General features: G+C 34.4%; 1 protein-coding gene across 3 annotated transcripts in view; it reads left to right on the forward strand.

Moving 5' to 3' along the window:
- The window catches only part of LOC113235777 (6-phosphofructo-2-kinase/fructose-2,6-bisphosphatase), a 78,056-nt gene that overhangs the window by 29,322 nt on the left and 28,692 nt on the right, over positions 1–20,042 (forward strand). The window contains exon 1 of one of the 3 annotated variants that reach the window (XM_026471676.1): positions 17,111–17,194. The exons of the other annotated variants lie outside the window; for them this stretch is intronic. Within the exon in view, the coding sequence (XP_026327461.1) occupies positions 17,137–17,194 (58 nt within the window). The 5' untranslated portion in view covers positions 17,111–17,136. Of the gene's footprint in view, positions 1–17,110; positions 17,195–20,042 lie in introns of those variants that run through there. 3 annotated transcript variants of the gene reach the window in all.

The following is a 20,042-nucleotide window of genomic DNA, read 5'->3' on the forward strand; positions in this document are numbered from 1 at the left end:
TTTTGACATTTTGACTGTGAGGATTTTAATTTCTAAAGTATTTATATACCTATTATCAATAGTTATTTAAATACCTAGCATAAGGTTACTACTACCACTACTACTAACAAACTATTGACATTTCTGTGGTGTCTGACAACAACATTTTTATTTTATTTTTTATATAAAATCCGCGTTAAATATGGGCAGTACAGAAGCGTGCAGCGTAGTCCACCCTAAAGGCTGCTATCAAACGGACTGCATCGCGCAGTCAGCATATTCAACTAGTCAAAGCATAGACGTTACTTCTTTTGATATTATTACGGCGCCGCTGGCAGTGTAAGCGACGCCAAAAACGAAAACATGCAACGAAAATAGATCCATTATTGTTATGTCGATATGCAGAAGATGATTTGTATATACTGTGTGATGTATCCGAATTTAAGACAAAACGAAAACATATTTGAGAACTACTTTAGAATGAAGATTGTCGCCTTTGATCATATTTGTTAAAGAAATAAACATACCAGTATCGAAATCCTCCGTTTTAATTTGTCAACCCCCACCTATTGCATACGCCATCACACGACTGCAGTCACTCCGTATAGTAGAAGTCACAACCGCACATATTAACAGCACATCGCAGTCCGTGCGGTAGCACCCTAAGATAGTGACGCCTTGTACGGCTACGCATTCTTACGTAGAACAATCAATGTGCCCTAACATAATCCTCGAAAGTCATGGATTTTCTTTTAAACGATTTCAAAAAAGTTAGGAGGTTTTTAATTTATTTACTTATAAACCATTGGCTTTACAGTCATCGGCTTAATGGTAACAAATAATCAAGAAACGCACAACGTAATATACATAAACTAAAAATTAATTCGTGTAAAAAATGTAACTACTAAAACCCGCCATTTCTGGAAGAATCTCCGCGTGTTGAAGGTTCTCAATTCGACTGGAGTTTTTTTTTTGTATTACGCATTGTGTTACGCAATAACTTTGTGAACCGATTTTGATAATTCTTTTTTCGTTGGTCCCATTTCAATTAGAAGAAAATGTCCACCTCTAAGAGTAGCAAACTAGGGAATGGATCTGGTTTCGTGCACTTTCCGGTAACCGATTTTAATAAAACTTGGCAAATAGATGTAATTCCACGAACTTATGAGGTCAGTTTTCTTTTTAATAAAAAAGTTACAATTATTTTTTTATCAATTCTTTGCGCAAAAAAGACGTGTTCAAAAGAAAAGGATTAATGTAAAAGAATTATTTATTTCACAATTAACATTTTCCATAAAGGCGCGAACGAAGAAATTGGACGCCTTCGCGCGCGAAATTGTACATAATCGAAACAGGCGGGTGGGCAACTAGTAGATTGTCTCCAGCCAAGCTCTTATATCATCTTTATTGACCTAATAAGCTCCACCGCGGCAAGGGCACAAATATCCTTAGTGAAAATAATGGTGTTGTCCAGCAAACAGACTTTTCAAAAATCTTTATCGTGTACTAGGACACCTTATTGGGTCATTATTTTTTTCCAAGGACGAATAGACCAAATCATTTGTTCATACAGTTAGTATAGCTGTAAAAAAAATTGTTTACAGAATAATACCAGTTTAAATAACTCAACGTTTTCATAAAGTTTCATATACATACTAAATACTTTTACTTACCTACATAATTCTTGATAACTCTTGTATACTTTACATAGGTACTCTTTTTTCTTACGTCCGTGAAGGACACAGAATGATGTCAAACACTCTATTTTTACCGCAAGTATGTGAACGTAATGACACAATGGTGACGAGAACGAGTCATTGAAAAAAGATTACATATTTGTGTTGCACTTTCACGAGTAATAAAGTGAGCCTGGTGGCAAGTGACACGCCTGTCTATAACAGTTGTGCCACTCACAAGCTATAAGTGATTGTGTTTATTAAATTATTTTAATTCGTTTAAGAACTAAAACAATTCCAATAATCACTTAATCACCCAAAATATAAGTACAAGCGAGAATAAAAGATTTTGAGGTGTAAATTCAAAACGCATCCGAAGATAAACTTTATCTTTGAATAAAAAAGAACTGTTTTTTTAATCACTCTCTTCCCTCGTGGTTCAATCTTAGCTTCCTTCGCTTCCTTAGGTTTCCATACAAACACTCACGTTAAACAACAACTTTGCAGCCTTGCATAACAAATAACTATTATTACACATAACATTACAGTTAAAATACAATAGTGACTAAAGTACAAAAATAGGAAGTTAAAGGAAAGTGATCCGTTTAGATCTTGCAGGTAGTCTCAATCTATGATGCTTGAAACAAATACTGTAAATGATAAATGTATTCAAATGTATAAAGAACAACCCCTAGAGTTTCTTGCTCATTCTTCTCGGGGAATCTGCCTTACGAATGAACAGTAGAGTTAAATCAATATGACGATTTCAAGTGCCATTAGCTTACTATGAAACAAAGATTGTTTGACTTTGACTTTAGAAGTTCGATTCTTGGGCCGGAAGAAACATTTGTATGATGTCCTACATTTATTTCTCTAGTGAGTTTGTGTGTAATTTATAGTTGTCTATGTGTATATGATACAGGGTTTCCCTAGTGCTGAATGAGTGTGTGCGTTATTTTCCTAGAAAAGACCCAGGCCCAGCAGAGGCACGTATGTTAGGTTAACGATAAGCAAAAGGAAACTACATGTTGCGCGTTTAAAGTATGAACGTGTATCATGTCTAGCAGTCGAAGCTGCGACTGTCCATTATTCATCTATTATCTACAGTAAATAATTAATATTATGTTCTGTAATAATATTATAGCACAAATTCACAGTTGCAGGGTTAATTCCCCGGATGGAGATAGCGGCGCGGGCAAAGCACGTAGGCTGCAATTTCCTTTACGAGTCTCTGACGATCCGTGTGATTATGCTGTCTGCAGTACAGCTACAGGATCTATTATAAGTAGACCATAATCCGTCCAACCATTTAATGTACTTTTGACAGCTCGACAACGGATCAATTAGTGATGTCCTAATGCGTTACCGATTCGATTTATTAGAACAATCGTTTTTATTTATGCAGAAGTTTTAATCGTAATTTGAATTCGTTCAAAAACAATGTATGTACCATCGAGTATATAACCGGAAATAGAGACGAAATGTCATTTAATTTGTTTGAAAACTATTCTGCCATATCATTACTGTGACAACTGCGCTCCGATTGGCTAGCCCAAGTTCGAAACAATTGACGGGTGTCGTCAATGGGTCGTCACATGTTTCACTTCAAATAGACCAGTTAACTTGAGTTTTGCTATAATTGATGAAAATTGCAAAATTACATATTTAATATTTAATTACCGATGAAATGTGATTCCGTTTGTTTTGTAATTAGATGTTTTGCTGTTTTTCCCATGTCACCGAATAGAACAGCACGGCATTGTTAGAGATATTATCTTTATTACAATAAATACATAATATTTTTTGGAATATACGGAGACGTTCACACAGGTCAGTAGCTGGCCTGTCTATATTTCAGTGCAAACGAGAGTTGATATTTATAAGAGTTGTATCGCTAATGTATTACCAGGAATATATGGCCCTTATTTCGTCTCTATTTCTGGTTATATACTCGATGGTATGTACCTATACGTTGAACAACGATAGTTTATAAATAAAGTAAACAAGAGTTTTAATTGATTTAGCACATTAACATTTTCAACGTTATATTAGGTATCAAGAAAGGGGGTAACGTGCGACCTCTGCGGAACAGTAAACCATATTTTTCAAATTTATTTCTTTTTCATTTTATTTGATAAGAGCAAAGCCTACACAACGGAGAAATCGACTTGAATAATTTCGTTACATGTCGACTTCATAAATATCGAAATCGGAGCAAAATTTTTGAAAACTATTCTGCCATATCATTACTGTGACAACTGCGCTCCAATTGGTCAGCCCGAATTCGAAACAATTGACGGGTGTCGTCAATTGTTTCACTTCAATTCAACCAGTTAACTTGAGCTTTGCTATTATGGACGATAATTGCAAAATTACATATTTAATATTTAATTACCGATGGAATTTGATTCTGTTTGTTTTGTAATTAGATGTTTTGCTGTTTGTCCCACACCACCGAATAGAACAGCACAGCATTGTTAGAGATATTATCTTTATTACAATAAATACGGAATATTTTTGGAATATAAGGAGACGTACACACAGGTCAGTTGTTGGCCTGCTGTGTTTCAGTGCAAACGAGAGTTGATACACACATCAACACTGTCTAGGGATATTTCACGTTTATTAGAATAACTCTAAAAGTGATCATAATAAAAAGATTTAAACGTCAATTTGTTCCTGGCACATTTTTTCTGTATTCTAAATTCAAATTTAAAACAAAAGAACGACGGATGCGATAGCATTTTGTTAATATTGTTACGATAGTTTATTTTCCTCTGTGTGTCTTAAAGATTAAATTGTTTTTAAATGGAATTCAATTTTTTTTTCACAATTTCATTAACTGCATTATTACTGGTGGTTGTTTCTATACTATGGAACGCCGACATTTAGCTAAAGAAGAGATGTTGAGAGCCGTAGGCATGCTAGAAGCCGGCGCGATCCAGTGCAATGACACTGATGCCATTGGCACCAGTCGAAGCGTCATGTCAAAATTGTGATCTCGCTACCGAGACACTGGCGATGTGGTTGTCCGGCACACAGGGAATAGTCGGGTGACTACTGCAAGCCACGACCGATTTCTACAACTTACAGTAAAGACACAATCTAAGTTACGGCCAGGCAATTGATTTTAAAGCTTCAATCGGAACACCAGGTCCTAGTGAGCGACCAAACTGTAAGGAGGAGACTGCACGAAGTCAACCTACATGATTGTAGACCACTTCGGGTTCCAGCTCTACGACCAGGCAATCTCATTTCACATTTGGCTTGAAACAATCGACTCGTATGATCTCGGTTCGACTTCCATCCAAACACACGAAGAATACACGTTTGGCGAACACCTGGACGTACGAGACGCCTGCAAAATCCCCAGAAAGTCCATCCATATCAAGGTGGAACAATTATAATATGGGCAGGAATACGCCTAACAGGGAGATCTGACCTCATTTGCGGACAAGGCAATTTAACTGCCGCAAAATATCATAATGAGCTGGAACCTGTAGTCCAATCACATCGGTTGCAGATGGGTCAGGACTTTATGCCTATGCATGATAATGCTCGCCCTCACACAGCTCGAATAGTAAGTCAATAGGTGCAGCAACATAATGTTGAGATATTGGACAAGCCCGCCCAGTCCCAGGATTTAAATCCGATTGAGCACGCGTGGGACGTGCTTCAATGAAGGGCTATACGAAATTTTCCCGAAAATCTGGTGACAGAAAACTTTTTATGCATCTTCGTCGAACCTGGGTCCTTATCCCGCAAGGAGATATTGATAGCCTCATTTTGGGTTTGAACAATTATAAACATCCGAGGTGCTTTTACAGATTATTAAATTTTATTTTGTAACTCATTAATTGTTTCATTTAACATTTACCATTGACCTATGATTTTTACGATAAAAGTCATTAAAAATAAATATAAAAAGACTTTTTAATGGTCAGATTATAAAATTCTGCGCATTTTGATATAAGAACGTTTCAAGAACTTTTTTGTAGTTTCTTTGCAATCCATGAAAACTAAAATATCCCTAGACAGTGTTGATGTGTGTATTTATAAGTAATGTATCACTGATGAGTTACCAGAATGAGAATTTAAAGCCCTTATTTCGTCTCTATTTCTGGTTATATACTCGATCCTCGATAATTACGAAATTTCATAGATACGCTTTTGTCATAAGTATATTCTTAACGTTGAAAAGAGTATAGTCTGTGAAACATATTATAAATTATGCAGCTGGACTTATTTTAGGACAAGGACACGACACAACAATGAAAGGTATTAAATTGAGGTCAACTTACGAATTGATTTGTCGCTTCGTTTATAACCGATCTAATCCATAATTATTTATAAAGAAGCCGGAAAAAAGACGACGCTTCGGACTCTTATTGAAACAAGGCCACATCTGCAAAATAACACTTTTCAAGAGAAAGACTTCTTTTTATTGTGCCGATGGCATACATTATAATGCTTGCCATCGTTATTAAAGTAGATCTCCTTTTATAGCAGTAGAGCATCTTGTGAATGAGTTCGTCTAGGAAAGTACTGCGATCTTACCTATTTATGTCTCCAAGCAGTAGTGTGAGCATTACTGCCTTCTGGTTTCGAAAGGTAAGGGAGCTGCAGGAACATGGATCTTGTCAAGTTATGTCTCAGAGTGTCGGGCGCAATGACAGTGCCCCTCAGATGTTTATGATTTAAAGCTTTGAGTGGCACCGCAACTGTTATGGATCGCTTACTTAGAGCAATCAAATTTCACATTAATGGGTTTTCCATCTAAGGGCGGGTAGATTTTGACAATTCATAGCGGCCATGTTGTCGAAGCTGCTTTTGTCAAATTTGTTACTTATTTTTCAGAGACAAATCACCAAGTTACAGCGTCGTACAACACGTGCAAATGATAAAAAAATATTACCAAAAGGCCAGGTGTTTTATTATAGCATTGATGCGCGCGTCTGCTTGCGATACTCATACATAATTTTTATTTATTTCCACACTTAATCTATTTTTACAGGTTATACCCAATACAATAGACCAGCAATAACTATAACTACCTATATCTAACTATAACATAATATGTAAAGCGCTATCTTCGTGAATTCACTCAGAGAACAGTGGAATAGGTCGACCGTATTTGCTATTTTATTCAGTGTCCTCAACGCGCGCGTCAGCGGACACTCAGCCAATAGATTGGTCCTCTCATGTGGCACCAGTAACAGCGGCGGCCGGCGACGTCGCTCCACGTACTTATCAGGAACACACAATCCTAATATTCCTAACAGCATTGCATTATGTAGTATACCTCGGAATATTTTCCATAGGTACACTACTAACGCTAAATTTCTGCTAATACTCGTATATGTTCTATCAGCTAAGTCGTTGCGCCGTTTAGAGTGGTGGCTGCACACGGCGATTGGATTGATACAAACGCGCGGCTGCAACGATACAAACTCGCGATTGCATCGATTGTAGACTACGACATCCACTGTAGACTTAAGTACAGGACAATAATTTAAAAAAAAAACAAAAATTATTTTTATTCCCATAGCCTAAACCTTTGACCACCATTTTTATCACAGGTCACACATTGTAATTAAAAGTTAGTACTGCGCCTTGATTGTATTATTACGCTAGTTTCTTTCATGCAATATCGGTTGAGGAACGACGGAGTAATTCCGGCCGCAGATCGTTCAATTTGAGTGAATGCCAAGAAAGCTCCACTCGATGCGCTTCAATAAAAAGTGTTTCACAAAAGAAAAGGTCAACAATGAGGGACGAGGTTACATACAATTTCCGCTTGCAAACAAAACTGTATAAATACCTAGTTGTTTATCGTATAGAAAAGTGTGCGTTGGGTGGATCGCGCTAATTATTTTGCAATCAGTCTATCGTCACTTATCCACCTACTAATCTTTACGTCAACAATATAACAAACGTGTTAATTACACGAAATGACAAATTCTGCCTTTTTTCTTTCTATCTCTATTTTCCTAATCCCACTTCCAAATTTCCTTTTTATATGTTTCCTCGTTTTAAAGATAAAAGTAAAAAAACCTTGTAAGTGGCTGAAACGCTTAACACGAAGAGGCAAGAAAAAATTAATAAATAGTCATTTAATTCAAAACAAAAAAAATGAAGATTGATGGATTTAATCCTATGCCGTAAACCAATATTAAAAAAATATACTAACATTGTTTTCTTTTTGCTATATAGTCTTTTTGGTAACCAGCCTTTCCCAAAGTGGGCGATAACGCCCCCATGTGGGCGCTACAGGCTTAAAGGTAAGAGACCCAGAAAAAAATGGGGGCGTTGTGTAGAGGCTTAGGGGGAGATTTGTGATTTCACTAGGAAGACTCTTAGACACCGACTGAGCTCTCGACTCTCGACTACAACTTGTGAACATCAATTAATATTAATTAAGCGATTGCTCAAACTACCTCGGTTCGATATTTCTCTCCGTGTAGTTCATATATGTCCTGTTTTATTGAATAAATAAAATAAAAATCATGTCAATCGATCGCTCCGTTTCGAAATGAAAGTAGACACAAACAAACAAATGAAAAGGCAACAGACACAGATTCGCATTTTAATAGTTATTAGTATTCCTAGATAGGTAATTTTCGTTGATAATAGACCTCGGGCAATCATGTTTTAACAAGTTTTTGTTAAATAACCCGATTTGTGCATTACTATATCGATTGGCTGGTTCATAGAATACTAGTTCTTATTTGTTGAGCACGATTGAGCGTCGAATGAGATAAACGAGTTTATGCGTGTTTGTCTTATTCCTGTCGGTGTGCGCTACTTATGCAATCCTATATAAACAACGTAATATTTATTTTATTTCCATTTGCGGTTTCGCGCGTAATAGATAAGCTGTATTTAAGTTCAACACTTACTTATGTATTTCTCAAAATAAAACAATGTCGGAAGTAAAAAAAGAAGAGGCGGCAATACTGTGCGGAATATATTAAATTCGGATTCATTGTAAATCTTACAAACCCATCGTCGCCTTTGCGCCTTCTATGTCTAAAAACATTTTCGAATGAAGCAATGAAGCCTTCAAGACTGCAAGATCATTTGAATAAAATGCATCCAGATAAGAAAGACAAGAATGTAGCATACTTTCAAGACCTAGAGAAGAAGCATAATACTCAGCATCAGATTCATCCTTCACATTAGTTTTTATATATTAGAATCGATTAGGTATGTTTGTTTTTTTTTAATAAAAGATACTCTGTCTGAATACTATAAAGTTACGTTTCAATAATCATTCTCATTGGCAGGTGTAGCCCGTAAGAGTTAATTTGAGACCTGAGCGCCGTTGTGTACTAACTACTGCGCTCAGGTCTCAAGTTAAGTCTTGCGGGTTATAGCATATATTATTTAAATCTCGTTTAGAATGAATGTTTAATCTCCGCTAATATAGTTCACAATAATTAATTTAATTTGAAGTTATAGTTGTTTTTAAAATAATTTATTCTCAAAGTGGGCAGTAGACAAAATAAGTTTGGGAACCCCTGGTTTGCACGGTGATTCAAAATGTCCGCCGTGATCCACTGACGTACTTACTTTCGCTTTTCAATTAACCTAGCCCTACTATACAGGCCCGTCTGTTCCAGGCGCACTTGTTTTTACGTTGTAATCTTCTAATTGTTTTCCATTTCGTGGGTTCGATCACAAATATTTATGTACGTGCGCACTTACCTAATAGGCGTGACATTCCTAAACAGACACTTCCTCGTTTAAACGATACCTACTTAGAGAAAATTGGCAGATATAAAACTATTTATTAGGTAGTGTTTATGATGCTGTATTTTGTTATGTAATCGGTCAAGGTCGTGATGTAATGTACGCGAATTAATCATTAGTAATGAAATGAATGAACGATGCGCCTTCTGTTTCTTTTCTTATTATCGGCACGAGGCGCTGCACGGTTTCATATATGTATGTACGTACATACATTGATGTATAAGAACAAATGAAAGGGTAAGGTGTTGTAGCTTACTCCATTGCCGGTCTGAACATTCTAAATCTCTAATGCATTACCGGCTGTAATTCATGATGTACGTACCTATTTAAAATCGCGCTGGCGACCCAAAGAAAAAGAACTGAATGACTTGAATCCAAGGTCATGAAATAAATTTAATAATATACACACACAAAATATACCGTGATATTATTAAATCTACTAAAGTTTGAGATGTGACATCATGATATGTATGACACAGTCAAATGAACATCAAACGCTGACTTTCGATTGTTCTTATCGTAAACGTAATAGAGTTGATTTTAAATCTGAGTTTCAATCTCGTATTCTTACAATTGAAACCTACACTTGCACGTTCTATTAATTTTATTCAATGAAAAATTAAAGAAAAGCTTAGCCGTGAAAAGTGTTTTTGCACTAACCTGAACAATAAACAAAAACATAAACAACTTGAGTGTTACGATATAATAAACATTATTCTAATTATATATAGAACCATAAGTATGACTAGGCGTATAATAATATTAAACTTATTTCTTTGCATAGTTAACTATTTTTAATACAAATATAGATCTATTATACTATATATATTATTTATTTATTTAAACTTTATTGTACAATACACTGAAGTACAAATGGCGGACTTAATGCCATAAGGCATTCTCTACCAATCAACCATTGGGCCAAACAGAAAAAAAAACACAACAGGTTGGTGCTACACTTAAACAAGAAGAACAATATACTAGAAAACTAATCGATAGGTAATTAAATATAATAAGTTGTAAAATCTGCAAGAGACTGAATTTAAATTATATAAAAAAAAAAGTGTGTGTAAGGCTTACAGGCTCCATAATTCGAACTTGTTGCTATTAAATTTACACCATTTTTGACAAAATAGTCAATATTTGTATAATGGCCGAACGGTTACCAACCATGCCTGTCTGCCACGCAGAGATCCCGAGTTCGATCACCGGGTCGGGAGAAATATTTGTATGACATATTTCTTTCGTGAGTTTGGGTGTAATTTGTGGTTCTCCAATCAGGGTTTAGATATTTTAGCAACGTGTATACAATTTTATTTTTTAATTCATGCTAAATAAAACATTATATTAAAATGCGTGCGTGTAAAATGTTGATAGGTTTAATTAATTTATTTCCTCAATTACTTTTTTACTGTTTACGTATTAAATTGAAGTATATAAATCATCATCGTCGTTTCAGCCGAAAGACGTTCACTGCTGAACATAGGTCTCCCTTAAAAACGTCACAACGACTGGTCCAACTTAAAAAAAAAAAAAAAAAAAACATTTATTTACTAGATAAAAGTAATTACAGTATCCATTGTTGGGGCTACTTGTAAGTAGAAGTTACTTGTGTTAGAAGCCCCGAAAACAACTGTCCACAACGAACGCTTAAACATCACGAAAAAGTGCCATTTTTGGCGGCCTTGTGGGTAAGGCCATTTATCTTCATAAATAGAATGAAGAGAGGAGTTTCTTTCACCCGGAAATCCGGAATTCGAAAATAGTAACTAATTAACATTTGTCGGTTTTAACAATTCTATATCGCCTATCTTAATATTCCACCTCTAAGGGTTACAAAAAAAGGGATGAATCTGGTTTTGTGCATTTTCCGGTAATAATATTTAGAATATAAATTACATATCGAGTTCTTAGGTTTTTACGATTCACGGTCAACCGTGACTATGGGACCTGTAAAGGGCCCGAAACGTCGGTTTGTTTGAAAAAACAAATATAGGCGATTTAAATCCGGAAAAATAGTTTCAATTCCTATATATAAATTACAATATTTAGAATTATAGGTGGTCATTATTACTACAACAGATTACGCAATGCATTATTTTTATTATTCTTATTCTGTAACTCATTATAATGAAGCTGCGAATTCCATAAATAATAAAAATAACCTACAAAATGCTAGTAGCAGTAGAGCTCCTTGTGAAAGGGTTCGTCCTTCCCTAGGGAAGTACTGCCACCTTACCAATTTCTGCCGCCAAGCAGTAATGTCAGCATTACCGTGTTCCGGTTTAGAAGGGTAAGGGTGCTGGTGAAATTACAGGCAAATGAGACTTGTCAATTTACGTCTCTGGGTGACGGGCGCAGTGGCAATTCCCCTCAGATCGTTGCGATTTAAAGCTCTGAGTAGCACTACAACTGTTATTTTTACCATCAGACGCACGACTTGTTCGTTCCGTGACTTGATATTGTAAAAAGGAATCAACAAGTATTGCGTTAACTATTGCGGCAGTAGGCACAATCCGAGCTACAGGCAAAGGTAGCATCACGAAATTCCAACGTCCTTGAGCTCGTGCTCGTGTAAAATAAATACATCTTTCAGCCAATCTGCGTGATAAAGGCGTATTTTCCACATTGACGTTAGTATATCTTATATATTTATAAGTATTATATTATTGAATTTATAAGTTGTTTTATAATGTTTCTCCATCTGTATATCGTATTAATCTCCTCATCTTTCGTATTATAATTTATTTTGTATTTGTTTTTTCGAATAAAGGATATAATATCCACCAAATAATTTATTCATTAGAACTGAGTTAGTCCACCGAAAAATATTCTATGCCTGTTCAGTACACGGCCAGAAATACAACAGTATATTATGCATGTTTTTTAGACCTTTCAAAAGCATTTGATTTAGTGTCCTCTTAAATAAATTAATATTATTATTCTTTAGCTTGATAACAATAGCACTTTGAATTGAATTGAATATAATATATCGCAGAACAATGGGATTATATTATTATCGGCTCCTGTCTGTGTTGGTGTTTCCCGAAAATTATAATTTTTCATGGCTAGAGTGAATAGGCATTTCGTAGACCATAGGGTGCTCAAACTTTTTGTTTCACCGCCCACTTAGGCAAGATAAAAAAATTTCAACAACCAACCACCACAAAAAATAATTAAAAACACGTATTTTTTTATAACTTAGCGCAAAAATTCACTAGGAAAAAATTCAATATATGTAGTGTAATTTACAATTTATATTTTTTATTTCAAATGCGGTAGCACCCTCTGGACGGCATCAAGCCCCCAATTATTATGATGCTAATATAATGCTAATATTAGCATTATATTAGCATCAGATTCATCCTTCACATTAGTTTTTATATTAGAATTGTGTTTGTTTTATTTTGAATACAAAAAAAAACTCTGTCTGAATACTATAAAGTTGCGTTTCAATAATCATTCTCATTGGCAGGTGTAGCCCGAAAGAGTTAATTTGAGACCTGAGCGCCGTTGTGTACTAACTACTGCGATCAGGTCTCAAGTTAACTCTTGCGAGTTAGAGCATATATTATTTAAGTCTCGTTTAGAATTAATATTTAATCTCCGCTAATATAGCTCACAATAATTAATTTAACTTGAAGTTATAGTGGTTTTTAAGTAGGTGAAAGAATGAGGGCGCTAAAAAATAATTTATTCTCAAAGTAGGCAGTAGACAAAGTAAGTCTGGGAACCCCTGTTTTAGACAAACGCGCACCATCGTCGATTACATCGTGGCGTCGAGTATATAACCAGAAATATACTCGATGCATCGTTGCTTAACACCAGGTGATATTGTGACGTTTTTGCATAAAGAGTAATTGACGTGCATTACGTGTATTACTCAAGGATGGAAAAAAATAAAGGTAGTATTAGAATTTTACGAATTTTTAGAATTTTTCTCAAATTTTATAACACAAGCAATAATTAACAGCAAAGACTGTTATTTTTATCAATTTAACTAAATTGGTTACTTATATTTCATGAATATCTTTGCAAACTCCAAAAAAATCAATATATTATTTAACAATACAATGCTAAGTTAAGAACTGAGAGAGTAAACAACATGGCAAAGGAAATTTGTACACACAACCATGACTCTACAATAGTTAACTTAAGACTTTTAAAACATATTTACTACGTTTTTAGTACATAAATCACATTTTGAGACATAAGACATAACAGAGACTGAGGAGCCAGAAAAGTTTCGTCAAATGTGTCCTCTAATCTAGGTATTGAGCCAGTTCAGACAAGGTGCAACTTCTGAGAGACTTCCTCCTGCACATGAATTTCAGTGGCCGATCCGGACATTTTTAAATAGACTTCGGAGTCAAGTTGGCCGTTGAAATAAGGACAATTTGTTCAGGTTGCAATTTTCGGATGATTCTATTCTAACCTGGAGGTCTACTCCCGTTCTCCAGGAGTAGACCCTCTGGATTGTATGTGCGACGCGATTCAAACGATGGCCCACCTCACATCGCGCCCAACACCTGCACGCTTGAGGATATAATATCAGCTACTAGTGACGCGGTCGACGTGGCTGAGTTCTAAACCACAACAATATACTTAGTGTATGATATTGATACGATAAGTATTTCAGTTCCCTAGACTATTTCTTTATTTTTTTCCATCCTCTAAGGTAAAACCCAAAAATTATAAAAAAAGACTACAAAGGCATATTACCACGTCTTCAGTTCGGTGAATTGTATTTAAAAAGTCAGAACAGTATCGTCAACGTTACAACTCAACAATAATTATTGTAATGTGACGTGACTGTGATCATCGCAAAGTGACGGAGGTGACAAACAAGGTGTAAAACTTTTACTCACGTGTTGTTTACAAAACCAAGAGAATAATGCTAATTATCATAATCATTATTTTATGGAAACGTAGAACAAAGTGCATAGACTGCTGTGTGGCCGTGTAATAACAAACGATTTGGTCAAATATTACTTATAAGACAGTAATTGTCTCAGCCGAATTATGGAATTAGATACGTGCATGGAAAAAGTATCGAGTACTTTTCCTTCCGAAACTGATACTTTTGTACTCGATACTTTTCAGGTATCATTTCGAATAATTCCTACTTAGGACACCTCATATCGTAACGCAAGCTACCTTGCGATTTTTTTAAATGGCTACCTTCATCACAAATGTATAGTGTTCTTGGCTGTATAGTGTATGCCACCATTTGCCTCTTTATAAGAATGAGAATGAAGGGATTCGCTCTGGACCTTTTGGAGGGAAAAGTGTCGTTTTTATTTTGACTTTCAATTATTTTGTGAAATCTAGTTTAAAGTGGAATAGGATAGTGCTATTGTGCCTTAATCGAAGATTAATACGCGAAATTATACGAATCTCGAACTACAATACCCGTATCGGCCCGTTTTAAAGAATCTCGAGTCAATCCAATTACGTCGCCTCAAATTGCCTATCCTCTTTGGGGCGGCCATATTTACAGAAACATAATTAAACGAAGACATGGCTCAAAGAACTTGTATCCAAGCCAAAATTATTAATAAAAATTATCAGAAATATTTGAATTAACATACCTGACAAACATTATATTTGAGTACCTTGCAATTCCGGCGAAGTTTGTTTCTTCTTCAGAACGTTTGTTCTCAAAAGCAGGCAATACAATATCAAAAACGAGAAACAGACTGTACCAAATAGATTTTTGTTTTTAAGTGATTTTATAGAGCAGGAGTGGGAAATTTAAGTAACACAAAATTTTAAATTTAAGTAACGATTGATTGAATTTATCGATTTAATCAAAGTCTGTTATTCATGTGTTTTATTCTGTCTTTAATTAGGGAAAATTTGCTGGATAAAAGTACCTATATAAGTAATAGTAAATACCTCAAGGTATCGATACTTTTATGAGTTCAGGGTCAAGAGCACGTTAAGCTTGACACTTAAGATTTAAATCCAACTCTATGCCGCTTACGATAACAACGATCCAAAGTAGACATGGGGAATAGCGTTACATTTCTATCGCCGTGACTGTCGTTCCGGTTCCAAAAAAATCACAGTGATAAATCATCGTGATTTTGTCACGACTGTTACTTCCGTGACCTTGTCACGCCTATAACTTACATTACGATGTACGGTTTTAGCCAGAGCGGCTTCTTTCTAATACTTATAGCCGTTTTTTATAGAATGATTTAAGTTTTTGCTCCCTATGTAATAAGTTTCAATTCCATTCAAAAAGTTGATTTTGTATTTAATGTAATTTTGTTTTTACTTATTTAATGCCAATCTTTGGATTGTTAAAAATAGCAATAAAATGTAATGTAATTATATTTCTAGTAGAATATACAAAGTAGATTATACATAAATATAAAATACCAACTCTTCCTATAATAAAACAAATATACAAAAATATTTTACTTTGTTCATAAATAAGTTTATAATAACTGCCGCAGATTTTTTTCATCCGCCCTTTCTAGTAGTAATAAGCACCTACGACACTTGTGAGTGAGCAAAGAAAGTGATCCTATTTCATTCACTCCCATCGCCGGAATGGCCCGATTTGAAGAGAACTACAACGAGTGGCGCGCTCAGTCACCACGGAATGGAGGTCGCGCATTGTATCGAATACCTATGTCGAGATGTGAGTGACGGAGATAGCTATTGGAACGGAGGAACACCTAAGTCACAGTGATACTGTTTGACGGCGGATCATCGTGATTTTTTCATCGCGACGTTATTTATCACCCACCTCTAATCCAACGTACAAAGTGTCAAGCTTGACGCTCTTGACTGTACAATACTTTTTATGCGATACTACTCATGAGTACACTATCGATACTTTTGATTCGATAAGGGACACAGGTCCCTACCCCTGATCCTCACACTGTAATTTTTCTTGAATAGTTAAAGTTTTTGATATTTTTTCGGGAAATCGTTATATCTTGACGGTGACCGTTTTGAAACTCAAACTTACGAGATTTTGTAAAAAATTCTATTTTTGTTTTTTACTACTGTAAAAAAAAATAGTTGGCACGTTCGCTATATTTAATAAAATAGCTTAAAAACACAACATAAATGTCATAATTAATAAAAATCCACCCCTACTTCAAAACTCATAAATTTACAAATTGTCTCATTTGTGATAGCATGAGATTGTACAGCAGTTTTTAATATTTTTTATCAAAATTTTTTTTTTTCGCATTTTGTTGTGTCCTTTCAGAACAAGACTTCCAATATCGTGTAACATTATCCTGTCGGGTCGGCATAAAATAGGCGTAGAAATGACATTATCACTTTTTTGCATATTATTTAGCTATATTCATTATCCGTGGTGACCACAAAAATTACTTTCTAGCAAAATCTTCTTTTGCTTATTGGCGCTAATCCTTTTAGCAATTCGCCAATATCGAGATTTTCGCTAAGTAACTATAAATATAATTATTGTATAAACAATGTAAAAAATTCGACGATCATCACCTATGTCCAAAAATATTAATTTTGTACTTGCATAATAATAAAAAAAATTAAATATGAAACGAAAATAGCCTTGTCTATACTAGAGCAACTGTCATTAACGTCAGTCAATATGCGACCAGTCAGTCAATCGAATTGATTTCGAACGAGTGGATGCCGTGTTCATAAAATATCAAGTTAATTAATCTAATAATCGAATAACGATATATTAGTTTGTTAAACAAAGTGCTGACTTTCTGAAAATATGGATGATAACCGGGCAGAGGGCTGGAAGTATTTAAATAAGCAGTTTTTCGGTGATGGTTTGTAGCAATATTTTCTGTTTTGTAAAGTGATGTTTCGAGGAACTATTAGGAATAAACATCGTGCTATACCGTACAATACGGTATATTGTTGATTTGACTACATAGTGCGCTTGAAATTTCCGCTATAGTTTCACTGTACATATGAAGTTTATGTACATGATAAGCCCGGGTCATTAATAATCGCGAAAACCGACTGTTTATTGGTTATGTTTAACATTTACAAGATAAGAGTTCTGTAACGTTATCTATGTGATATAAGGTTAATGATTTATGGTTAAGTAAAGTGTTTGCGAAGGAAAAGTAATAAACTTTATTAATCTTCATAATCTTTTTTATTAAAATTCACTACAAGTTATTGAAAATGAATTGATTGCTGTAGTGTGGTATAACACTGTTTTGATATTATATTTGATAGAAGAATGATATTGTCTGTAACGGCCTAGTAGGTTTTAATTTTCTAGATATATCTTAGGCTTTTTTTGATGAATGACATAAAGCTACACTCACTGGCACATTTAGTGTAACAAAAACCAAAGAGATTTTAAAATAGTGCCATGTATATTTAGTTACAGCCTTATCAACCATTATTGAAAAAAAAAAAACAAAAATTAAACGATATACATTTTATTTCAGATTTTGTGAAAAAGTAGAAACAGCTGAAAATTCATTATTGTAACAATTAGACACTTATTAACTTTAGCAAATAAAAAAGTTTTAAAGTTAAGTTTATGAATTGTACACGGTGTGCAATTTGAGCCTTAAATCAACCTTAAGGCACTCGACAAACCTGTTTTTTTATGATAGCAAGTAATAAGACAAACAAATTGTGCATCTGGTGGTAAGAGACACGCCTGACCATACCAGTAGAAGTGCCAGTCAGAGCTTTAAATCGCAAAGATCTGTGGGGCATTGCCACTACTCCTAGCACTGTGTGACAAGTTGACAAGTCCCATGTGCCTATAAGTTCACCCTTACCTTTCATAATTCTAACTCAGTGATGCTCACATTACTGCTTGGTGATGTAAAGTGCAGTACTTCCCTGGACAAACTTTTTCACAAGCAGCTCCATTGCTGCTTAAAAATTGAAACAAACCAATAAAAAAATTACAGTTTAATTTCTTATTTTCAAGTAAGACCTATAATAAAAAGTAATATAACTGACCAAACTTTTGTAAAAACGCTGCATTGTTAAATTAGTGTCCCGCTAAATATGTAGTGTGCATTTTTCTTCTTGTCTGTCAGACTGGAATATGAGTGTAGATAATAAATGGATGGAAATATTATGACATTATTGTCTGACCGCATCCAGTTTGAATAAATATGTAGAGGCCACTTCTAAATACAACTTAGCAGGCATAAACAAGGAGTGACGCACATGCGACCTCATTATGATTATGTATAAATTCTCTGGAATTTTAATAGATAAATTTAAGCACCTTCATGATTATCATGCAATTCTTTCACTAACTAAAAACTGATGTCACATTTTGACTTGATTTTATTTTTTTATGTCCAATGGCAGTTTTATCCAACCTGAACAGTACTAAATTCTCCTTCAAAATATGTTTCAAATGCACGGATCTAAACCCAACATGGCAAATTAATTCAATGAAACTATTTAATTCAAGCTTTCAACTACATATGTTTAATTAAACAAAAAGCAATGCCATAGTACAGGATTTACCTAGCTTGGGCTACTGTCTTCCATATCAAAGTTCTATGTTAAAACATTCATTATATATTTTGTACATTTTCAGAGATCAAAAATTAACTATCATTTCTAAGTCTCTCTGCAAAATGAATTTAATGTAGTGTATTACTATTTGTCTTATGTATTCTATGCATTTACATATTATTATGCAAATTATTAAATTGTAAACAATATGAAAACTTTAAACATACATTGTATGTTTGTACAGCTTTTTATTCTATTATATTCAATATGTCAATATTTTTTAAAGATAGTAAAAGCTATAAACGATAAACATCTTAATTCTCTTGATATATTGACTATATTTTATAAATCGACAAAAATGGGAATTATGAGTCAGCAATTAGCACTGTGGGTGCTAGATGGGGAGGTCTTGGGTTCTATTCCGTACATAGGCTACGTACCTAAGTTATAAACCAAAATTGTTTTAATTGGTTCTGGGCCAAATGTTCCAGGTAGTAATTTTTCCAGAGGAAATTTCGTTACTTTGTTACTAATGGTACAGGGAATTTCCTAGACTGTGACCAGATTAATTGATCCTTCCATATTAGAGAAGACTAGTTTATTCAGAGATATCTTTTAATAACCAAAGGAAGTTATTTATGCAAGTTTCTTACTTAGAATAAGATATTTTGTTGTTATAATATTTGAAATGAGCTAGATACGAACTTCGTATGGATGGATGTTTCTCAATCACTCGTAATTAGATTTAAATGAAAATTGATAGATAGACAGTTTTTTGCCTTGATTAATACACAGCATTATTTTTAGAGTTATAATGATGTTGTAAGCAACAATATATAAATAGCTTGTATCCCTATTTACAATGGCTATTGCAAACCAACAACTAAAATCCATAGATCGTATACTTTAATGTATCGGCGATTGTATATATTTCAAAGTATACAATTAGTATATGGATTGTATATTACAATAACACGTTTGAAGGAAAGGAAGGAAATTGAAAGTGTACATGTTTGATACTTCATCAACTATTATAAGACCTAAATATAACTACATGTTTTGCTATAAACGTTTATTATTATTATTATTATTATTATTATTATTATTATAACAGTTTGTATTTTCTAAGGTACCTTTACTATACCTTTGGATTACCGGTTTGTATAAAAG

The sequence above is a fragment of the Hyposmocoma kahamanoa genome, unplaced genomic scaffold, assembly GCF_003589595.1.
Source record: "Hyposmocoma kahamanoa isolate Upper Pololo Valley unplaced genomic scaffold, ASM358959v1 88, whole genome shotgun sequence".
Classification (NCBI taxonomy): Eukaryota; Metazoa; Arthropoda; class Insecta; order Lepidoptera; family Cosmopterigidae; genus Hyposmocoma; species Hyposmocoma kahamanoa.